The following is a 25133-nucleotide window of genomic DNA, read 5'->3' as shown; positions in this document are numbered from 1 at the left end:
CATGCTCTTTGAATTGGTTACTCCATTTCTTTGGAAACTAGTGTACCAAAGATCATCTTTGTTGGTCTACTAGCACTTTTAACGAGTATTGCGGTTGTAAGGATGGAGGATATATATCATACTTCTAACAATGATGCCATTTTTTATTTTTTTTTTTGTCATTTCTTCGTTTAATTTATAACTTTTTGACGCTAATTAAAATTAAAAAAAGAAAAGAAATTATGTATGTGTTGTGATAGCCAAACCAGAGATGCAACAATTGGCCGCGGCCGGATTCTCAATGTCTCCTCTTCCTCCTCCTTCGTTATGATGGTTTACAATGCCTTCTGATTTTACTGGAACTGGACACAAAACAAAAGGTTCCATGAATCATGCTCAAGTGTGTTTTAGGCTTTAATTTTGTAGTGAGCGTAGATTTGTTGAAGAGAAGATATGAGTACATAAATGTATAAATCTTTTTCATTGGGAAAAGGATCCTCTCCGGTCTTGGTTTTTGGATTGGACGATTATGTTGATCAGCTATCTCCCTTTCAGATATTTTTGGGCTCATTTTTATGATCAAAACCGTTCGTGTTTTAAAACTTGTTGAGAGCTCATTCTCAAGTTCGGAGGGCATCAGTTGGCCTCACTGCCGGCTCTGGGCTAAGGCCCAAGAGACGTGGGCCTTAAGTCCCCCAAAAATGTCAAAAAATAGGGTCCCCATTTATTTTTAGAACCTAGTATATATATGTTATTTTAGGGCCCAATTTTAAACTCAAAAAGACATTTTATACTTAACTTCCAGTGGCCCAAAAAAATAAAACACGGAATACAAGAAAAAACAAACTAAAAAAGACAAAAAACGAGGAATAAAAGGTTATGGAATTGTCAAAAATCTCTGGGGCCTTTCAAAATTATTCAGTGTGATGGGTGTATAGATGCATCTTTTTTCCCCCTTAAACGCTACTACTCCAGTACTTCTCATTGCAAACAAATACTATATCCGAATCAAAATTATTCAGTGTGATCGACTTTTTATTTGATTTTCTTTACAATTATTAAGGGCCTCACTTTCGAAGATCATTTTGGGCCTCCAAAATCTAAGAGCCGGCCCTAATTGGCCTAATAACACTATGAAACAAAGACTCCTTTAAATACGTGACGGGGTATCCATGATTAAGGCAAATTAATCTCAAGAAGCGCCGGTGCAATTTACCCATTTTCGTTTTGTTTTTCTGAAACAGAGCAGGTATGTAGGACTAATAGAAACAGGAGAAAAAGGACTAACCCAAATAGAATAAACTTTGACGGATGTTTGAGGAATTTCCACTCGGGAATGAAGAATGCTTTTCCGCAATAAATTCAAAAGGATTGGGTTCCATGCATGCCAGCTCAGGTTCTCGCTTGAGCAGAGTCAAAGCAATGTCTGCAACACAATTGATGGAAGATAACACCTTAGACAATGGCCGCTTCATGAATTTTCGGTGGGGTGTTTCAGAATTACGTAAACTTTAGTAGTTCAATGGCCAATAATATATGCACAAAACCTCACATATATGTTAGTATAAATAGTGTGGTAAAAAAAAAAAAGCTCCTTTCCAAAGAAATTGTTCACTATGCAAAATGAAAAATTTTAAAATAAAAAATTTAAACTTTTTAAGTTCTCGTCTGGCGTAGTTGACAATTCTTTGGGATGGGGAGATGTAATTTTATAGTCTCTTGAACGAGGTTTCACATTTTATGCGAATGTTAAACTGGTGTACGTATTAATTTACCAATACTCTTTGTAAAAATGTTTGACATTTTATGTTCTTAGATTTAGGAATATGAATTCGAAGGTAGATTTTTCCGTTAACAAGGTTTTTTAAAGCTTGTCCGTATTCCATAAGCTGAACAAAACTAATTTGATACAGTTAATTTCATGAATACGAAATTAATACATTAAGCCCGTCAACAATGGACATAGAGCATGATACCTACAACAATAAATTCTTTTTGTTCTCACATTTTCTAGAAGTGTCTTTCAATATGAGTGTGAGCTTTGTTCAAGCTAATATATTAGGTGTTCATTTATGAATTACCTAGATTTATTGGGGTTCATAATGTATTGGATGAGTGTTAAAATATACCATAAACTAAAATTACTACTACTAAAAAAAAACTTCGGATTCAACTGCACACAATACCTTGGGTGTGCAGCTGCCATTGGTCTTAGATAGGGGTGACAAATTGAATCCAAACCCATTAATCAACCCAGACCCATCCACTAAAAAATAGACCCAACTCAACTCATTTATTAATTGGGTTAGAATGGGTCCAACCCATCTAACCCATTTATTAATTGGGTTTTAGTTGAGTCTTAATTGAGTCAACTTAAATGACCCAATAAGTTATAATTATGACCCAGCTAATTGAACCCTTCTCAATCGATAACTCAACCCATTTATTAATTGGGTTAGAATGGGTCCAACCCATCTAACCCATTTATTTATTGGGTTTTAGTTGGATTTTAATTGAATCAACTTAAATGACCCAATAAATCATGATTATGACCCAACTAATTGAACCCTTCTCAGTTGATCTCCTGATCGAGTATTAATGTGCTTAACTCCTTATACCTTCCTAGTCAAACGGAGAGACTTTACTCTTGTAGTCTTGTATCTGCTCCACACACACTCTCTCTGTCTCTCTCTCTCTCTCTATATATATATATACATACACTTTCCAATTCTCTCTCTCATAGTACAGAACAAATCAAACTACTCAATTCTCACGTTCTCTCTTCCAATAGTACAAAACAAACACACTTTTCAATTCTTACAATCTCTCTCTATCCCTTCGAATTGGAAAAAATTTGGTACGTTTCACGTGGGATATACTCACCCGGCACCGAAAAATATCTCCAAAATAAGTATTTATTTGTAATTTTCAAACTTAAAAATAATAGGCTTACTGAAATCAAACAATATGTAATATGAATCTTGTTTGATAGATCAAATTCTGCAAACAAAATTAAAAAATTATTTTTGACTTATTTTTGTACTTTTTAAAAAAATTCTGAGTTTCGATCAATTTTTTTTTTACTTTTTTCGATTTCTCTCGTCGTGACAGAAACCATAATTCACAAAAGTTTGATGTAAAACCACCAAATGCATTTCTTTTTTTGAATAAAGACGAAAAAAATCACTCCCTACTTTTTAATCCAAACCCATGCTGATTATCTGAACATTTCTAACGACTCTCTCTCTCTCTCTCTCTCTCTCTCTCTCTCTCTCTCTCTCAGTTTTCTTTTACCATAAAATGCCAATTTAGATAGGTATTTTAGTCATTTAGATGTATAATATTGTAATTTTATTGTACATGGGTATTTTAGTTATTTAGATGTATATGGGTAATATGGTCATTTCAGTGTACATGGATATTTTAGTCATTCTAAAATTTTAATATATATGTAATTGGTTTAATGCCGTTCAGAAAAGGAAAAAATAAGTAATTGGTGAAAAAACTTCATATATTTGTCACTTTTTTTATTCTAATTAGCAATGAAAGATATCTTAGAGTGTAGGTATCGATGATTTTTTCCATAATAGTAAAAAACTCAACAGAAGATAAAGTTAAAAACATCTTAAAGTACTGATGTCTTTTTAAAATATCTTGAAGTTGGATCATCACAATTTTATTTTCAAAACATCTACATAAAATGCACTATTTCACAAAAAATACACTATTTCATATGTATTGTGCATTCATGCTGTAATTTTTTTTTCCATAAACAGTTTGTTGATTTTTATTTAAACCAACTTAGGTGATTCTAATGGCATTTCTTTAATTATAACCAGATAAATATGTTAAGTATTAATTTCAAATGCAATTTTGTAAGTATCATGGATACTTTTATTTATACACATATACATATTGTGTGTGTGTGTGTGTGTGAGAGAGAGAGAGAGAGAGAGAGAGAGAGAGAGAGAGAGAGAGAGAGAGAGAGAGAGAGAGAGTGGGGGCAATTTAAAATTTAAATTTTTTTTTGTTAAAGATTAAACACGTCAAAATAGACGAGGAATTTTTTTCCTTGCTAATACTTTTTGCGACAAGGTTTTAGCGAGGAAAACTGGCGACGAAAATTTTCCTCGCTAATACATTTTGCTAGGAAATTAGATGCTTTTGCGAGGAAACTAAATCCTCGCTATAGGCCTTTCGTGTTGTAATGGGTTCTAAATGGGTCAATGACCCATTAAAGACTCAACCCACTTATAACTCATCCAATTTGACCAAAACCCGCCAATTTGCCACCCCTAGTCTTAGAGCATCTCCATCAACGCTTAAATGCTTTTTTTTTTAAGGCAAAAAAGATTTCATTAATCTTTGAAATGAGAATTACAAAAATTACAGGAAAATATGTGAGAACGGCATCACAATATGCCACGGATCGATCCAAAGCAGAATAAGTCGACAAGATGTCAACAAAACAAGGGCAAAACAAGTTGAAGATGGAATTAATAAATCAAGTTGTGGAGATTGAGAATAAAGGCAAAACAAGTCAGATACGAGTCATTGTAGAACAATTGGTGGTTAATACAATTCTACGGACGGATTGTGCATGCACTGGTTGCAGTATTGAAGGATCTCTATCAAATCCATCAACGGCTGAGTCAAAGGAGCAACAACAGAGTAGGGAAGACGAGGCTGTCGTGGAGGTAAATTTGAATTTGGAAGAAGAGGTGGCAGAGTCTCAAGGGTTCCGTAAGGAGGTTGTGCCAAATGTCAATACGGTTGTAGTGGCTCAAAATGCTGGTAAGAGAAACATTGAATAACATCAATACCGACTTGGCTGCCCCCCGAAACCCGCGGTCTATTGAGCTAGCATGCAACTCCGATGGAAGGGTATCAATCACTTTTTTTGGAAGGGGAACAGTCTTACTGTTAAATGAGGAAACCAATTCTCGTTTTCTAATTCTATTGCGGGCCGTCAACTAAGTATTGGGATACCACTAGATCTTCCCTCTCCCTATAATCACTATTCCAACCAATCTCGGGTTCCCACTCTACCACAGAACCAGGTGCAGTGCATTAGTATTACTCCCTTTAATGATGAGTGCATTCAGACCTCTAGCCCTCCATCTGTAACTGATGTCATTACAAAGGAAGTATGCAAACCCAATAAAATAGAAATCGGTGGAAGAAATCTTAGGAATTTCAATGCCCTCAATAAAAAGGAAAGGTGGTAGAAGGAAAAAACAGAAGTGCGTGGACTTTCGTTCGGCTATCGCAGCTGCGGCCTTATCCGTCTCAACTGAACGGATCATAAACAGGAATAGAATTCTACTTAACAAGTCCCAAGCTGCGTGGACAGTGACAAGGGTTATTGGTGATGACTACTTGGGAAATGATGAGGAAATTATCAGCAAAATTATGGTCACAGATGAGGAAGAAGAACTGAGAGCAGCTCTGCTGGCTCACTCACCTACGGTTACTTAACCGCTGTTTTGCCTCTTTTCCAGGGGAGTGGGGAAATGAAAATCCTCTCCTGGAATGTTTGGGGGCTTAGTAAGAAGGAAAAACGAAGCAAAGTTAAGAAGATTGTTTGGGACCAGAAGATTGATATGCTTCTGATTCAAGAGACAAAACAAAAATCTATATCAGAAAATTTCATTGGGTCACTCTGGGGTGATACTGCCTGTGATTATGTTGAAGTGGACGCTGATGTGTGTGCTGGGGGACCTTCTAACTGTGTCGAATTCAGATTTTTTCATGCTGGAGGCTGCATGTTGTAGGAGAAACTTCATACTCATCCATGACTGCAATGTGCGAGGTTGGGCAGCTAATAGAATACACAAGAAACTCAAGGGTATGAAAGATGCTCTCAAAATCTGTGCTAAAGAGGAATATGGAGAACTTCAAACCAAACTTGACAAGGTGGAGCTGGAACTTCATGACTTGGATATACAAGTTGAGTCTGGGAGCATTGATGAGGAGGGGAGAATCAAAAGGAAGAAGCTGAGAGAAGAAATGTGGAAACTGTGTAGTAATATAGTCAGAATGTGGTGGCAAAAATCAAGGGTAAAATGGCATTTGGATGGGGATAAAAACACTAGTTTTTACCACATCAGGGGGTGGTTGGCTCTTGGGCTTGCTGGGTTTGGTTGGCGGTTGGGCTTGTTTCTAGGGCTGTGGTGTTTGGGTTGGGGGTGGCTCTAGGTGGTGGTGTTGTGGCGGCTTCTTGTGGCACTTTCCAACTCCATTCTTGGAGGGCTAAGACTGTTCATAATTGACCTTATTTCATTTGGTCCTAAGCTGCTGATTTATCCATCCCTCTCATAAACTTTTGTTAGAGGGTATGTGACCCTCTAAGTTATCACCTCTTATCAACTCCTATTCCTTGGAGGGCTACGAGACTTCTACTGCTGGTATGCTGGGTTTAATCTGGCTATCTCTTACCAACTCCAACTCTTTGGAGGGCTAGGAGAGCCTGTCTTGATGCTGGAATTTTGTTGCTGGTACTTACTTCAGATGGGGCAACTTCCAATTGGGTTGCACTCTCTTGGGGCTTAGTGGATGCTGGAAGATGATTATTTCTTACGATGTTTTAGTTTTAGCTGAGTGGCAGATTGTTGAGGTTACGCATATGAGGTGGCTGGCCTGTTCGATTGCTGAATTTGGACTTGCTGTGGATGCTCCGAAATGTTCGACTCTGTTGTGCCTTGGACTTGCTGTGGAGTAGATGCTCGTTATCGTGGACTACTCCCTTGCTGAAATATTTTGCTGATGGTCATGATTATAAGATTTCACTGACTTGTTGATTGTCGATTTGGTGATCAAACTTTAATTCTACTTCAATCTTAAGTGACTCAGAGGCTGACTTATGATGTGGTCTTTCATGGTGACTACGGCTTAGTATCATTTACCTGGCAGCCTTTGCTTGGTCCGGGCTTCATCGGATTTTATCTCTAGTTTTAAGGCTGCATTTTCTAACTGTTTTCTGAACTGAAGGTTATGTTCCCACGTTTGTTGGGTTGTTGTTTGTTCTCTAAGTTAGTTGACTCCTTATCAGCTGGCTTGGGGTTCTTGGCATATGATTGTCGCTGGGATAGACGCCAACCTTGTTGGGATATATATCTTTGGGGTTGTGATGCCCGTTTTTTCTTTTCTTTATCTACCTATGTATTCTCTCTTCCCATCCTTAATAATATTCTTCTTTGTTGTTAAAAAAAAAAAAACACAATGATCACAGCCGGAAACCAAACCGAAATGCAACCAAACTTCCTATCTGAATTACATAAGAAATTAAGATTTTGTAAAATTTTAAAATAATCTTTTTACGGACTCTTCAAACACGAATTAACCGTTTAAAATCTTTCTTCTTCTTCTTCTTTTTCAAATTTGACGTATGAGCACGGGCGGAGGGACTTTGAAACAAGTAAGGTCAAGTGACCCCGCTATAAGTTGAAATTTCTATTTGTGTTGATATTTTACGCATTTGACGTCACATATATTAAAATTGTACACAGAGAAAATAAATTAGCTATACCTTTATATATTTTACCCCACCAGCTATATACTCCCTCCGTTCCTTTTTAATTGTCCACTATGGTTCTGCGTAACATTTTCAATTGCATATCTCTTAATGTATATTGTAAAAAATACTACATATGTAACATAAATCTTGTTAAATAGATCTAAATTGTTTTTAAAAAATAAAAGTTTTAAAAATATAAAATATAATATACGTCGAGAGATATAAAAGTCATTAAAAATGACTTGCAAAACCATAGTAGACATTTAAAAATGAACTGAGAGAGCAGTGGCGGAACCACACTATGGCAAGCGGGGTCATATGACCCCGCTGAGTTCCAAAATTCCCTTAGAACAGGTATAATTTTAAAGAGTATTTCGTAATTTTGCCCCAAAAGATAATATTTTTGTCCTAAAGATCCCATAAAATTATGTGTGGTAAATATTTGATCCCACTGCAACTAAATACTAGGTTTGCCCTTGGAAGAGAGTATCATTTTTGTTTGGGTGCAACGGAATAGATAGAGTATCATGTTTGCCCCTATGTATGAATTATAAGTTTATAAAAATACATACATACATACATTACGTACATATATATGTACGTATTTATGTATGTATCATACTACAAAATGTGATTTGGTATTGAGAAAATCTATTAGAGCAAACAATTAGAATATATACCGAAATAGAAAGTAGTCGAGACTTCTAGCTCTCACTAGACAAACTCTAAAGATCAGCTTGTGCGTCTCTTCATTCAACGTTTTTTTTTTTTTTAATTTTTTTTATTGGCTCTTCACTCAACGTGTTCCTCACTCTTTTTTTTCCCCATTTTCTCATTCTTAATAAAATCTTCACAATGAAGATTAAATCATCTACCAATGAGAATAACTACCATTACAAATAATAGAAACTAAAATGTCTGTGTAAGTACTCCCTCAGTTCAATTTTAAATGCTCCCCACGAAAAGTTGTGCGTTTTAACTTTAAAAAAAATGTATTTCTCAAAATGTAGTTCCGAATATTTTTAAATTTGAGGTAAAAAAAATATACAATTTTTAATACAGAGCATTTAAAATAGAACGGAGTGAGCAGCAAAACAGATCGATTGATCAGTGTAAACTGTAAAACAAATACTCACCATAAAGCTCACTACTTGTAAGAAGACACACAAGCAGTGAAGCACCCTTGCGGCCATTCGCCAAATCCAATAGAATGTCTTCTCTAGTGACTTTGTTTAAGTAAAGAACCATCTCTCTGTGCCCATATTTGGCAGCGTAATGAAGAGATGTTTCTCCAGATTTGTCCGGAACGTTAGGAAGATCCAGGTTTTTGTTGACTAACATTCTGGCTCCTTCCATGTTGTCAATGGATGCAGCGTAGTGAAGGGCTGTGGCTCCCCGGTTGTTAGATAGATGTACAACATCCTGTGGTGTCATCTTCTCCAAAAGCTCCCTCACGAAAAGATTTCTCCCCGCTGATGCTGACGAGATGGCGAGACTGAGCGCTGTTTGTGAGTTAGGGGTGATGGGAGTCCTAACAGCATCTGGTTCGAGTTCTATGATTACCATGGCTTTGTCCCAATCCCCATTGATTGCAGCTTTCTGCAAGGCTAGATAATGGCCTTGCCTATACTCTGTTTCTTCATCTGCATGGGCATGTAAATCTTTCGGTTATATTGAGAGAGAGAGAGAGAGAGAGAGAGAGAGAGAGAGAGAGAGAGACACAGAGAGAGACAGCGAGAGAGAGAAGTTATATTTGTATGTAACTAAAATAACGGAAAGCCTTTTATAATTTATATAGGCTATTAATAAAAGCTACAGCCAGGCTCGCTCTCTCTCTCTCTCTCTAAATGGAAGAAAACTTCTCTCCCTGTTAGAGTTCCCTTTTTTTGATAGATAACACAATTTTATTAAAATTTAATAAATGATACATCGAGTAGGAAAAAGAGAAAGGGTCCCTTGGAGGTAGTTTGAGAGATTTAGTTCTATTTTTCTCTCTGGTAGTTAGTTCTGTCTATTTTGGATTTTTGGGTACGTACCGTCTTATGGGGCTGTTTAGAGGGCCGATTTTGGGGATAATTTGGGGTAGATTTAGGATCAGATTCGGGGCTGCTTAGGGGGCAGATTTGGGACTGCTTTAGGAGCTGATTTAGAGTCCGTACATTCCCGGGCTGTTTAGGAAGTCGGGTGGCAGGAACATGGGACTTAGTGTCTGGTGTGAGGTCGTCGGATGACGAAGGTGGCTATTGGCCACCGCTGGATGTTCAAGTTAAGAGCAATGATGAGGACGGTGGCAGTGATTCAGAGACGGTGGCGGTGGCGATTCAGGGGCAGTGGAGCAGTGGCGTTTGGCTAGGGTTTGGTTTTTACATAATTAGGTATCGGGCTTGGCCCAATTGGTGTTAGGGCTTTGGCCCATTAGATGTGTATTTTGGGGTTCGGGCTTGGCCTATTGGATGCTTGGACTTCGTATAGTTAGTATCTTGCCAACATGGTGTTTATGGTGTTTTGACATATTTTCTTATCTAAAATTGAGAGGTGAGGAAATAGGTTGAGTTGTCGCAATCTCATTGTATGACTCCTCCTGTTGTATTACTACAGGATTTCTTATGATCATTAATAATATGAAAAACTTTTTTTTGCCGTAAAAGAAAAAAAAAAAAGCTACAGCCAAACATAGTTTGAGTTCTCTACTTCTCTTTAGAGTTTAGGACTTTTTGAAGGTTTTGTCCTTATTCAAAAAATTACTCACGTTCGTTAGCTTTGCGCTTTGTGGACTATTGATTCGTCTCGACAAGAGGAATTGAATTTTTTTTTTTTTACCCAAATATTTCGGAAAATATCCACTTTTCAGTTTGGCTTTTTTGGTGCCAGAAAATATAAGATAGTCTATCACAAAACGTGTGATTTTTGGATTAAAATCTTAGTTAGTCCATAATTTGGTCTCAAAAAATATAAGAAATTATGCACTAAAGTGGTTTATCATTTCATCCAAAACTTGGACGGTTTTGGTAGTGGATTTTTGTTAGCAGCATAAAAAAGAAGTACGAGTGTTCTAAGATTAATTATTTTCATAAGTTAATCATCCCCATCGGCATACTTAATACCAAAATCCTAAAGGATTGGCCTAGGAGTCAAGGCCTGCAACTCTGGTGATTAGGTAATTGGCATGGTGATCAAGATACAATGGTGATTAATTCTTTAGGGGTAGTTATCATACACTCCTAAAAAGGGGTGTATATATGTCGTGGTTTTTTTCCTAAAAAAAGTTAAAGTCCAATTGGTTCACATTCTTTTCCAATTAATGAAAATTTTTACAGCCATTGTGAGATTTATGCAAAAAAAAAAATATTACTCACTCCGTCCCTTTTTAAATGTCCTGCTTCGTAATTCCAACTTATTAAAAAGACATCATTATTATACATTTCACATCAATTTTTTCCTCCACTTTTCATACTTACCCATCATCATTGCACTTTTACTCACTAACTTTTTAAAATGGAATATACTTTTAGGGACAAAATAGACAATACACTAACTTTTACCCACTAACTTTACAAAATGGACACTTATTAATGGACAACCCAAAATGAAATACTGGACTCTAAAAAAGGGACGGAGGGAGTAAGAGAGAGAGAGAGAGAGAGAGAGAGAGAGAGAGAGAGAGAGAGAGAGAGAGGAGGGAGGATCTTCAAAAAGGCAGACATGCCAGAGAGGCACGAACTGCCATAAGGGAGAATTATTTTGTTTTTTTTTTGTTGGGTTGAGCTATTTCGTTCCCCAACTTTTTCTCTCGATGTATCCTTTCGAACTCTAATAAAATTTCTTTTGCTGGGCAAAAAAAAAAAAAAAAGAGAAGCCTTAGCCAACAAGCCACAACACTTGTTTGTAAGGATTTTTCAACGTTTTCAATTTAATGTATCTTCTACTTAATGTATTCATTATCAAGTTTTCACTAATAATATTTTGCCGTTTCAGAAAAAAAAAAATTCTTCTGTAAAAACAAAAAATGTTGAATATGCATGCCTTAATTGCCTTCTACCCCAAACCAACCTGAACTTCCAAAAAGTTTAGGACTGGTCCCGCTAACAAACACGGAACAGCCGGTCCGTCAGTGGCATAAATTTTAGAAAATAGCACAAGGGGAATCAGTGGCGGCTCAGCCCTTTGGCAAGGGTGGTCACTTGAACATCCCAAAAGTTTATTTTTCCACAAAATACATCTAATATTTTTAGTTTTAGCTTAGTTTAGCCCTTCTTGAATATCCAATCCAAACATATTTGAACACCCTATCCAAAATATTTGAACATACAACCCAAAAATCAAGGGTCACAAATCAATCCAATGTGTGCAACCCAAGTACTGAAATAGATTATTTTTGTTTGTGTATATGGTTGTGGTTTTGATCTAGAGGCAATAGGGATTTCAAACACCCTTCACAGAATTTCTGCATCCACCACTGAGGGGAATATTATCGAATGAGATATATAATGGGGATAGATGTTTTGTAAGGTCTATAATTTTATATAGGAGGATGAGTACCGGGGGTCCTCTAGTGTAGATCCTGTAGTGCACTTTGTAGTACGCCATCCGAGCCGTCCATCTCTTAATGAATGGTTCAAATATGTTTGTTAACTCTTACCAGTTCAAATAAATTTTGACCATGCAAGAGTGCTTGAATGAATTTGAATCATCGATTGCGGAAACGAACGATTTCGATGGCGCACTAAACCCTTGTAGTGCTAGGGTGCACTACCGGACCCCATTTGAGGAGTATATATTTAATTTGTTTTATACTGGTTGGTATGGTGGATGATGAAGAAATGTGTCAATTTTCTTATTTGCTCTTGCTTTGAGTTATACCGGATAAACGTGGGAAGGAATGAGGGATATAATGGTCATTTAACGAGGGCAAATGCGAACTCCTTTGGGTATGTAATACGACATTATTATGTTCCCTCCCTCGCATAAGGTCTAGTGTCAGATCTAACGTAGATTTGGTTGCGCACCATTTGCTTCAATTTTTGAATCATCTTGCTAAATCTATTTTTGGCATTTTTAATTGATAAAGTAGGTCTTTTATGCGTTTATATGTAGAACTTAGACATCCAAGTTGAAGATGAAAGTTTGTTGGACAAAATGCCACACAAGTTTTTAAAAAAAATAAGGCATTTCCAATTTGAAGTCATGGGTTGACGATGCTCTTAGCATCTCCAGCTCTTACTTCCGGAAGTTAGAATTGGACCCTTACTTCCGGAAGTTAGAATTTCCAAACCTGAAATTTCCATAATGAGAACATCAACTTTAAAAAAGTCATTAATTACCGAGTCGCCATAATGATCTGGTCGCGTCGAATATTTTCTCCAACTCCGTCCACAAATCTTTAGCAGTTTCGTAGCGCAGCACTCGCGGGCGGATATCTTCGCTGAGGGTTGCCAGTATCCATCCTCGCACGAGATTGTTTGATCCGTTCCAAGCCTCGTCTCGGTTGCTTTCCCCCGCAGCAACAGCCGTGCCTTCAATGAAACCAATCAAACCTCGCACGCGGATGAAGTCCCGCATCGATAACCTCCAATTGCCGTAGTTTCTCTCCGACGACAATTTGGGGACGATGTCCAGAACATTAATCTCCGACGTCGGATATGGCCACTTCTCTCTTGGAGAACCAGTACTGTTAACGTTGCTTGACGACTCCATTGATGTATATATATAAATATACGCGTGTGTGTTTGTGAGTGGAAAGCTATACCAGCTTAACTGATCATAGTATTCAAAATCATGATGCCAAATCGGCTATTTAAATAGGTAGATTGCTTGACGAACCTTTTAATTTTGTGATTCCTTTCTTCATTCTTTCCCTTCCTTGTATGGCCCATGCGGTACTTTTAATTAGCTAGCTAGGATGAAAAACGTCTTCAGATCAACTTTAATTCGTACGAAATGCCAGTAGTACATCAGCCGCGCATCTTCTTCTATATATATGTGGGTCTCAAATCGGAATGCCTTACAATTTTGTTTTTCCTTTTGGTGAACAATTCCTTGAGAAGATTGAGAGAGTGGTCAGCAGCCTCGATTAGGGGGCGGAGCTGGCTAGTTGCTAGTTAGTGGCACAATTCCTTGAGAAAATTATTCGCCGGTCTCATTTTTTGCTTAGAGTTTCATGCAAATTCTTTTTTGTAGAGCTATTCCATCCAGCCCTTTTTTAAATATGCTTTTACTATTTTTCCTTTTTGCACAATTTTTATTTTGCTCTTTTGCACAATTTTTGAGGATGTGAATTGTTTAGGTGTAAAGTTTTGAGGGTGTGAATTCTGGAGAGGTGAATTCTTGAGGGTGTAAATTCTTGGTGTGACATGTGGTGGGTTTGGACGGGTAAGTTGTCACAAAATAGGGCCGGCTAGTAAGAACCCTTTTTTCTTTGGAAGAACGAATTATTATATCTTGTGGGTCAGGGCTTACTGATGTGAGATTGACGTACTTTTTGGAGAAAGAAATCTTCTAATCACATTGGACACCAATAATTAGGAGCACAAGAGGTCCCCCTGCACGACCCTTTATTTTTGGCTAAGCTAAAAGGGTTGGAGGGGGCGACCAGGCATGGCGACTTGCTCTTGGACATGATGATAGAGCCTTTTAAACTCGCAACGAGTTGCTGGGAGAGGACCGAAACCCAAAGGTGAGTACTGCACCATTTTGGGCCAAAGCCCTCAACAAGGGGGGATCAGAGGGGTCCTAAGACCTGAATTGTGAGACCACTGCCCCAGGGTTCGAGAGAGCATTGATAGCATGCCTCGAACCCATGACGTACTGATCCCACCAAAGCAGGCTGACCACCGTGCCACCACCCCAGGTGGTGCATGTCCTATTGTTATGGTTTCGGATCTTTTTTCGATCATCTTCATATAAACACCTTAATTACAGAATAAAAAAAGTGAACTAAATGTTTGGCTAGAAGCCTAGAAGGTCTAAATAATGTGAAGACGGAACATTTTCTATCGGCGGCGAATAACTTTTTTTCATTTGAAGGAGAAGAAATAAAGGTCACTGCAAACTAACGCACAAAATGTAAAAACCATCACAGCTCAGAATACAAGTAGATACACTAACTGGGGCAAGCAGAACTAGCAAACCTTCTCCAACCTGATTTAGAGCAATTCAACGTAACTTTCAAGGATTTTTTAACCGCGGAAAGAAATGAATTTATTAATCTTTGGAAGATCCGAAGATATTACAAAAGATTAAAAGGATCGAAGACGCGACAGCATTATAACGAAAGAAAGCATCTCAAATATGTTAACATCTAAACTCATGACATCATATGCCATGCCATGTCATGTCGTATCCTAAGATAGCAAAACCCCATCCAGGATCCTAAAGAGTCAGCGAACCCCATCAAGCAAGGCATATCTTTCTTGGATTAACGAAGAAAAAAGAAGTATGTTTTCATAGAATAAACTGCTTTTGGTCAAGAAATTAAAGTATATTTTGAAGAGTTTTGGAAAATCTCATGTGCATGAGAAAAAATTCTTAGACGAATGAATCATTTTTCTTTCTATTCATGAAACATACTACTTTGAGTAAAGTATTGGTTCTTCATTTAATTCTGCCCTTTATTTTCTAAGGACAAGAATTTATTCCGAAAATTTCATTACTTGTTTTGGGACAACAAAAACCTTTTTTCTCAACGAAAAAATTGTGCCATCAACATTTGAACCATACTACTTTGAGGAATGATTAGAGTATTGGATCAATAGAAAAGGAAGGAAATGAGGGGTGTTTGGACAAATAAGTCAAAGTAGCTTATTTTTATGTCTTTATTCAATTTTTTTTCACATTTGTTAGTTTCTCGTCAATTTTTTGGGAATTATTGCTTCGTCATGATGAGAGGAATCTAAAAAGTAAAAAATTTCGATCAAAACATAATTTTTTTGAATAAAGACAAAAAAATAAGCCAATAAGTCAATTTTTTCGTCTGGCATTAATCTGTTTCTAGTGGGTTACAGCTGTAAGTTACTAGTTAATCCCTTTCTCTTTATATAAGTAAGTGGCTCGTGTAATCAGTTGTGATTGAATAAGAAATTCCAATTCCTCTTCAAGGAAAGTATTGGTTCTTTTTTTCTTTTCTTAAAACAAGAATTTGTTCTGAAAATTTCAGTACTTGTCGTGGGACGACATAAACCTCTTTATTTTTCTCAACAATGCAAAAACTATACCACCAATGATTTGAAACGTACCACTTTGAGGAAAATATATATTGGTTCTGCATTCAATTCTGCTCTTATTTTCTTTTCTAAAGACAAGAATTTGTTCAAAAAATTCCACTACTTGCCTTGGGACGACACAAACCTTTTTTTCTCAACAGCGTAACAACTGTGTCATCAATGATTTCAATGCAAGCCTCATCAAATTTGCCTTTCTCCAAAGCAAAGTTTTTTGTTTTTTGCATTGTGTAATGTGAGCGGAAAGCCACAATATTCCTATTATTTTCTGCTTGGCTAAAGGGAAAGCCTCGATATTGAAGTTGAACATCAACTATATATCTCAACACTAACTTAGGTCGTTTTCTGGGCCATTGAAGTATTGAACTACTACTTAGCCATAACACTAGATATCGCAATGAGGCTTGTCTAATTGAATCTTCAGGCAAGTCGAAACCATTAGGATCGCATTTTCTGCATGCAATACTAAATTCGCATTTTTATTTCCACGCAATTAATTTGGGCTTTCAAATATTCAATCATAAGGCAATTAACCCCTATGCTTGGACTCGGATAATAATCCAACAGAACGTGAGCCATAATATGACAAAGTTGTGGCCAGATCTTCGAGTTGAGCTGGGTCTTCCAAGTCGATGAATTAAATGTCTACTTTGTTTGTGTTTGGGCCACATTTGGGAAAACCCAAATTAATTATGGATGTGATTAAATAATTGATGGGTTAATAATTTATTTCGGTTAGGGGTAATACCGATTTAATGGATGTAGAGAGATAAATCAGTTTGCTGTGGTAAGATAGGAGTCTCCCACTTTTTGCGGAGGTGGTTAGTATAATTTAAATTAATTCTTATGTTCATAGGATTTAATTTAATCTTATACTAATCACTTTTGTTTAGATTTCTGTCGGAAGTTCTTACAGCCCCTTTGGATGGAGGGGTGAGAAAGGAGAAGAAAGGGGAGTCTTCTTCATTAATGGCGAGAAAGGAAAAGAGAGGGGAGTGATTTCTCACTGTACAACCCAAACAACCGGGAGAAATCAAACCCTCTCCGGCGAGAAACTCTCTCCTGCGACCAAGATCTGTAACTCCGGCGACCAAGATCTGTAAACTCCGGCGATGAAGCTTTCTCCGGCGACGATCTTGCAACACCGGCGATGAGCTAGCAACTCCGGCGATGAGCGAGCAACTCCGCCGTGGCCCGCACGCGCGCCTTCCTTTCCTTTCTCACGGAATCGCGCCACATCCGGCACGATTCAGAAATGGGGTCCTGTGAGGAAACGGTTTCTCTCCTTCCCCACCCCTTTCTCGCCTGATGACTCCACCAAACGTGGGTGAGAATCGGATTCTTCACCCTCTCCTTTCTTCTCTCTCGAATCCCCTCCATCCAAACGACCTGTTAGTCCTCTTCATTGAGGCAAGTTGAATCCAGTTTGCTACTTATTTTTCTCCTTGATCGAGTTCATCCAGTCGCTTGTAGGAGGTTAGGTTACGCGCTCATTTCTTTAATCAAATTAATTGGAGTAGTTTTCTGCTCCAGGAATGCCCGTATATTCTCATTCATCACACGCCCACTTTTGTTAAGGCTCTTTTTCTCCTGTTCTTTGGAGAAATGTGCGTCAACAGTTTGAAAAATTAACAATGAGTGATCAGTCAATGCCTATTAAAGGAAAAATGAAAATCTTAACTACGACTCGAACGGGTTTGTTCACTCCGGGAGATACCGTTTTTCTGGTTTGCAAACAAATTAACGGAGGCGCCCGACGTCACTCCATCAGACTCGCCTCCAGCGTGCCGACTGAAGGATTCTTCAGCCTCGGCCTCTGGCTCCTCTGTGGTAGCCTCCCATGGGGCCTAACTATCCTTTTCGGCACTAGGATCCTTGGCCGTGTTCTTTTCAAACGTGGAGGCAGGAGCATACATAAGGGAGTAGCAGTGACAATGGGCACCCAGACCCAGGTTGACACCTAGCTATAACACTCGATTCAAAACCTCCATCACCAACGTAATTAATACGAAAGAAATTCTCGTTTTTGACGCGGGGAGATTTTCTAGTGAAATTTCTCTCAATACAGATTTGAGACGGGAAACCTAATTCAAACACAATGAACAACATCGAGCAGAAATTAATAAGTGGAATAACAAAAGCCCGAGCATGTGTGCTACAAGCCACACGAAAAGCATTAATGTAATGATGAGAAATAACCGGCTTAATTAGCATGGGAGAAGTCTTAAATCGTTACTTGGCGAAGATTAGTTTTCTATGCCCGGTGGTAAGGACTGAAAGATGTACATATAAATCCAGTGGTAGATACTTATTAAGAAGCAAAGAAAGATACCTACTCACTGCGGCACACAACATCAGAAAGCAACTCATATATAGTGAAATAAAATCAAATAGCCTCAAGTACGTTTGCAATACTCTCAACTTTTGATATTTAACCTATCGGAGCACACGATTACTTTGCTTGCCGAAAATGCCTCGACCATATGTGGATTGGATCATCTCTACAAGGAGAGGAAATTGCAACACTCCGAACAAGGTGACCGGAATACTAGCCGATGCAACAATAGGGATAAGAATCCATTCCTTATTATCTCCAAACGTGAGATATAATATAGCACCAAAGGCTACCATCGTGGATAAGATGGAGACATATAGGGTTATGAGACCAAGAATCAACCTCTTGGGTAAGGTATATAGGAAATCTTCCTTTGCGTAACGAGAAGTCAGGATAAGCAAGAACGTTAACACAGAAGTGATGGATGAGAATAGAGCCAGTGCATCTGACATGCCAAAAATTATGAAGGCTTTTTGTTTCGAAAGTATCGGCTGGCCGTTATGATCGTCGTTTCCACCTGGTACTGTAACGGCAGCTGCAAAAACCATAGTGGCAATAAGGGCAGCAACTATGGTGCATGATGTGGCTGTATCTTTCATCCATCGCTCACCCTCCTTTGCCAAATCTTGGTGCGTTTCAGAAAATACTTCTATAGGTGTCATTCCATCGGCATTCCTTTTTTCTTTGTCACCAGGTTGTGAAAATTTTTCTACTTCCTGTATCAATTAGGTGATTTAGAATGAGAGCAAAAATTTCTACTTATTAAAAGATCAACAATCCAAAACTTGTAGACTACATTCTAGAGGATTTCTTGGGACAAAAAAGTTGTGAAAGGGTGGTGGTTAAATTTTTTTGCATGTATGAAAATACTGCAGTAAAAGTTATACAACAAATTTTTGTGTGCTTTCTAGACTGTTTTACCACGATGGTTAACTAAGCTCAGCTCTTGAGGTACGCCCGATCAAATGGCTGAGCTAATGCCTTAACCTAAATGTAATTTATATGTTTTGGCCTCTGGATGTTTTTTTTTTTTTGTCATACCTTAATCCTAATCTACTCTATACTAGGGGACTGGGAGAGGGGAATGGGTAATACTGTTAAAGCAATTAGACTCGAGTATGGTGCTACAAAATAAATACCTAACGATAGTTCACAAATTAGCCAAATAAGTTCAGAAGGACTTATAAAGAAAGCGGATCATCAGATTTTCATTCACATATACTAAAAGCAAACGGGAAAATAATCATGAGCATCCAACTAAACAGTCTTGGAAGACAACGTACGGTATAAAAGTCTAGTGACAAAAAAGTATTTGTCAATAATTATATTTTTCTCTATTAATTTACTTTACATGGTGGAGAAGTAATAGGCGCGTAAATGTTCACATAAGCGTTCACTGATTTATCCTTGTTAGGTCCTTTCATATTATTATTTGGAATTTTATACTTTATTTCTGTATTACTTTATTTCTGTATTGTAGGTATTTGGAAGCGTAACAGTCAAATGGAATTTATTTGTGCAAAGATATATTGGTCCATGAGTTTGGAGATTATTTTGCAAGGCACTGTCAATCAACTAAATTAAATGGCAGACCCATTGATACGTTAGGGGGTTAATTCCTCGAAGAAATTGATTCTCTTTAACTGTGCTCAATTACCTAAGTAAACAAGGTGGGCCCAATAATTTACAATTAAAAAAATGGTGGGCCAAGGCTTAATATGGAGTGCGGGGAAAAGAAAATAGGGGTTTTCAGAGGTATTACAGCAGCAGCTTATAAAAGGGGGCCCACGTACATAATTCTTGGGTGGCTACGATCCCAGTTCATGGACGAAGAACGGGGGCTGCCATCAATATTGTTTAGTTTTTAAATTTTGTTTAATTTATTCGCACTCCGGTAACTTGTTTTGATTTTTGTTCTTTGTAAAAGTTATTCGTTGATTCTTGTTTAACTTGGATCTTTTGTTTATTTTCCATCTCGAGTAATAGAAGCATATTTTAAATTAGAGTTTCTTTTGTTTCTTGTTCAATGATGAGTGAGTAGTCGTCGACTCGTCGGGGTAGGGTCGACGGGTGATTAGCACACCGTGGCCGGATTGGATGCGTTCTGCTCCTATTTCGAAATAAATAATGTTAAAAAATAATTTTAGATTGATAAAATACTTTCTGTAGACAAATCTGGGCATTGTTGGAGTCCATGTGAAAGGGGGAATGGGGGTCTAAAACTCATTCTCCGTTGTGCATAGGCAAACGGTGACCATAAGGGTTCGCATCTTGGAGGGTATCTTTTTCAGTCTAAAATCAAATGTTTCAAAAAACACCAATTGGAGCAGATGAGTCCGGGCCAGTTGCGAGTGTTATAAACCCTACGACTGTACCTTTTTTTTAATTATTTGAAAAAAACCAAACAATTCCGTAAGTTTAGTTAATCTTTCATCAAACGAAAAGTGGTGGCTACCTAAGAGCCAATTCAAATTATAACAACTCGAGTTTTTAGTCAGCATACATCACCGTCTTTGTAGATTCTACTCTGGTTTTACCGGATATTGTGCTATGTCGGTCTCCACCCTACGCTTGGGGGCAACCCATTAATTTAGGACTAAGGAATCGTCAAGTAAGAAGGGGCAAACTGACCTTAAACCATTGCACTTCTCGTTGCATCTGTAGAACTGCACCAGCAGCACCAGCTTTTAGATTGATTTATTGCTCATGTGTCAGACGTGCAACCAAATGCAAACCATTGTTCAATGAATAGTCCTCTCCTAATATAAATCTTTTACCAGCATAATCAGTTTGATATATGAGGTTGAACACACGTTCACGACGGCATAGAATTGCATATTTGAAGATGTTTAGGCGGCCTAGATCCATAAAAAACAATGCTGAAGGATATGCCAATACAATCTCTTCAACAATTTCGGGTATCCCTGCACGTACTGCTTTTCGCAATGCTGACTTAAATATCATTTCCACCTTTGAAAGATTTGATTTTGCAACTTCCATGCAGAGGAATTTGACAAGCTGTAGTGCATAATATTGTTTCTCTTCTTTTTCTCGGATGCATTTGACACACGGCACTGTAAAATCATCTTCTTTTTGAGAATGCATGCAATAACATTTTTCAAAATGAATACTAGTCTATAACTTGCATTAGCATTGATGTTAAATGGCATATATATATATAAACACAGTACCAATCCTTACCAAGTTTTTCAGCGACATCCCAAATCATAATATGCAATCTTTGCCACACTGCACAATAAGATTCTACGAGTAATCAATTTATTAAGTATTCACATCTAACAAAAGTCAAAATTTACTTGAAATTCAGTGGGAATAAAGTCACTGCTCAAGACTGCCTTCTTGATCACTAGTCTCTACCGAATAAGAGTTGATAAAATGGGGTCATTCATATCACCAAAGATAGTTACAGCTATTAGCTACGTACTAGGTATAGTATGTATGAATGATGAGTTTTTGGTGTTGATAGGATTGCAGTCCTAATACGCACCTGAGAGCCATTTTGAATTCGTGACATTGAGATAAGAATTCAAAATATCTTTATACATGCTCTTTGAACTTCAAAATTCATGAAATTTGGCGAAAAAAGGTTGCCAGAAAAGCTTCAAGTTACCATAAATAATCAATATAGTATTGTTTCTTTTTCACAGAAGAATACAAACTAGGACTTCAGTAGTAATGATATGAGTACAACAAAGGCTGTACAGCAGTCACGCACATATCGATTTTGCGGACATTTCGGATTCCACAAATTAAGATGATTGAAGCTGCTCATTTTATTCAAATTAAATATTTTGTCTAGAGTCTCTGTGAAAAATCATCTCAATTCGATGTCGGTAACTCGGTAAGGGCATTTATAAATCATCCAACTTTGCTTCAGAATTCAGTTAGCAAAGTTGGATGATTCGTAAACGTCCTTACCGATATCAGATTGATATCATTTTTTACAAAGACTCTAAACAAAATATCTCCAACAGAATGAGCAGACTCTGATCATCTTTGTCGAATCCGAGACGGGCGCAAAATCAATTTGTGCACGGCTGCTGTACTGTACCTACAGCACTGACTGTTAGAATTTATAGTTCGTATTCAAATTATCTGTTATCTATGTTTGTAACTTTACTCGCGTTTCAAGTGTAAGAGAGCAATAAGATAAAATTTATACCGTATTTTGTCTCGAGTGAATTGATCTCACCTTTCCACCCAAGTCCCAGGGGAGAAAGGATCTTGGCCATCTAATCTTTCAAATGAGTTTTTCATGTGCATGCTCTTTGAATTGGTTGCTTAATTGCTTAATTTCTTTGGAAATTACCGTCGTAAATTAGTGTGGCAAAGATCGTCTTTGTTGCCTATTAGCACTTTTAACGAGTAGTATTGCGGTTCTATTTTGACCTATTTATTTGACACTAATTAAAATTTTCTCCGTTCGAAAAATGGAAAGAAGTATGTAGTGTGATAGCCAAACCAGAGATGCAATAATTGGCTGGATTCTCAATGTCTCCTCTTCTTCCTCCTTCATTACGATGGTTCACTGGAGCTCCTACATGGGACAATGAATCAAATATCATGCTAAAGTGTGTTTTAGGCTATTATTTTTGTAGTCAGCGTAGATTTGTTGAAATTAAAGAAGACATGAGTAGATAAATGTATACATCGATCTTTCCCATCACTCTGGGGAAATCAGGCATGAATCATCCTCCATATTTTGAAAATAGAGTAAGGTCGATGACCCCACAACTTATTGAAACTTGGTGGCAATATATAGGACGACGAAAAATTATGAATGAAAAAAAAGTATTTGACAAAAAAAAAAGTTTCATAGAATGGCAATTCTTAACTTTTACTTATTTGTTAGGAACGAGGTTCACGTATCTTTTTAATTTTTGTATATTCCTAGCTAACTCAAGGGAGATCCTTGTGTTTGTCAGAAACTTGAGGGGAGGTCAGTGAAATTAACCCTAATAAAAAAGAGTAATAATTATTTTTTATTCCTCAAAAGAATTGGTTTTTTTTAGAAAAGGCAATACTTTTGTGTCAAAAATCTTTAGAATTGGAAGTATTTCTCATTTCCAAAAAGGGTGAACTAGTCAATATAAATCACTTTTCGCTAATTCCAATATCACGTGTTTGATCGACCAGTTATTGGTTGAATGTTGATGAAGTGAACATTGTAACGACATGAGATTTACTGTCATTTATCATCTGGCTAATTCCAATATTACGTGTTTGGTCGACCGGCCAATTATAATTGGTTGAATGTCGATGAAATGAACATTGTAACAACATGAGATTTATTGTCATTTAATCCGTGACAGTGAGGGTTTCATTTATTATGGAAAATCTCAAATTCATTTTTATTTTTAGAGCAGAGCAGGTATATAGGCGAAATAGAAACAAGAGAGAAAGGGATGAAAGAGACTAACCCAAAAGGATGAAAGAGACTAAATTATGCCAAAAGTTTGAGGAATTTCCACTTGGGAATGAAGAATGCTTTTCGACAATTATATCAAAAAGATTTAATTCCTTGAATCCCATGCATGCCATGCATAGCAGCTCAGGTTTTCGGTGAAGAAAAGTTAAAGCTATGTCTGCAGCACAATTGATGGAAGATAATGGTTAGGGATTTATTCAAATGTTCTTCTACATTTAATATTTGGTGCTAAGTTATATCATAGTAGTACTAACATCTTAGAGAATCTCCATCAAACCCTTACTGTTGTATGTGAAAAAACTTTATTCTTTGTGAACTCTTAAATTTTTCTACATACTCTTCAAACACTAGCTAATCCTTTCAATTCCTTCTTTTTCTTCAAATTTGACGTATGAGCATAGACAGAGGGACATAGAAAGAAGTGGGGTCACGCGACCCCACCAATTTGAAATTCTTTCATAGGATAGACTTAATTTGTCTTGATATTTTACATATTTGACCTCATATATACGAAAAATTAACACAAACAAAAACAAATTAGGTATAAGTTTATATATTTGACCCCACTAACTACATATCATTGCTCCGCCCTGCATATGAGTACAAAAATATATATACTGTGAGCTTCTAATAAGAACTTTAAATGCGGATCTTAAGTGCAGACCTCAAAGTTCGGAGCCCAATACTAATAATCGGAGCTGTTCAACTTGTTTAAAACATATTTTTAAGGGCACTTGCAAAAAATAAGCTTAAACGAATGTCAGTAAGTGCTTAATCCTAACAACCATAAAGCTTGACAGGAACTGTTTTATAATAAAACTGTTTGGATCAAGCATTTATTGATATTCGTTTGAGCTGATTTTTTTTCAACTTTTCTTAAAAATATGTTCTAAAAAAGTTGAACGGCTCCGATCGATTATTAGCTTGGGGCTCCGAACCATGAGGTCCACACCGTAGGAAAGTAAGGGATCACTTACTAGCTAGATGGGGACACACACATATTTGTTATACAAACTAATAGTTATTTGTTTTTGAGAAAATCTGTTGTAGCAAACAATTAAGATAGCAATATAAAAGAAAAAATTTAGTACTATAACAAAATTTTGAAGAGTTGATTGGAGTGCACTCTAAAATTCTGACTCTTCGAATAATAAACTGAGGTAAGGAATAAATTATGAAGTTTGTTATTTAGAGATTCCTCCCAGTCGATGAATTCTAAGGGCCCGTTTGTTGACTAGATATAGAGGGCGAATATATATGCTCTTTTATCCATCAAAATTTAATCCGATCGGCATTTGTCCTGTAAAGAGCTTGTGTGTCTCTTTCACTCTCATGGAAAAAGGGAAAGCAAGTTTTTTTATCACCAAGGAAAAATTTACTAATCAAAAAATCGAAGTTACAATGATTAAAAGAAAACGGGAAAAAAAGCATCACAACTAACGGTCAATATCTCAACTATGTTGGCACCTAAACCAGAAACAATCATATGCCACCCACCAAGGGAGGAGGAGGAGGAGGAGGAAAAAGGGGAAAGCAAGTTACCACCGGGCACCTGAAGAGCTTGTGCGCTGATCTTCACTCAACGTGTACCTCACTCAATTATTTTATTTTATTTTTTATTTTCTCGTCCTTAATAAA

General features: G+C 37.2%; 3 protein-coding genes across 3 annotated transcripts in view; all 3 read right to left on the bottom strand.

The window, feature by feature from the left end:
- Nucleotides 1-25133, bottom strand: part of LOC131319271 (uncharacterized) — a 37784-nt gene that overhangs the window by 9868 nt on the left and 2783 nt on the right. Inside the window, exons 3-6 of the mRNA XM_058349457.1 lie at nucleotides 23488-23652; nucleotides 22530-22604; nucleotides 21248-21295; nucleotides 20678-21120 (exon numbers count right to left, since the gene is read on the bottom strand). Of these exons, the coding sequence (XP_058205440.1) occupies nucleotides 20744-21120; nucleotides 21248-21295; nucleotides 22530-22604; nucleotides 23488-23652 (665 nt within the window). The 3' untranslated portion in view covers nucleotides 20678-20743. The remainder of the gene's footprint in view (nucleotides 1-20677; nucleotides 21121-21247; nucleotides 21296-22529; nucleotides 22605-23487; nucleotides 23653-25133) is intronic.
- LOC131321072 (uncharacterized) lies at nucleotides 220-13256 on the bottom strand. The gene is made up of 4 exons (XM_058352088.1): nucleotides 12817-13256; nucleotides 8632-9138; nucleotides 1268-1405; nucleotides 220-341 (listed from the first exon to the last, which is right to left on the bottom strand). Exons 1-4 carry the CDS (start codon nucleotides 13187-13189, stop codon nucleotides 220-222), a joined length of 1140 nt encoding a protein of 379 aa, XP_058208071.1. The 5' UTR covers nucleotides 13190-13256.
- The window catches only part of LOC131319263 (uncharacterized), a 50379-nt gene continuing 43172 nt past the window's right edge, over nucleotides 17927-25133 (bottom strand). The window contains exon 7 of the mRNA XM_058349442.1: nucleotides 17927-18762. Within this exon, the coding sequence (XP_058205425.1) occupies nucleotides 18148-18762 (615 nt within the window). The 3' untranslated portion in view covers nucleotides 17927-18147. The remainder of the gene's footprint in view (nucleotides 18763-25133) is intronic.

The sequence above is a fragment of the Rhododendron vialii genome, chromosome 3a (assembly GCF_030253575.1).
Source record: "Rhododendron vialii isolate Sample 1 chromosome 3a, ASM3025357v1".
Lineage (NCBI taxonomy): Eukaryota > Viridiplantae > Streptophyta > Magnoliopsida > Ericales > Ericaceae > Rhododendron > Rhododendron vialii.
Note: the sequence above shows the minus strand (reverse complement) of the source record. Positions and strands in the feature narration are given on the sequence as shown.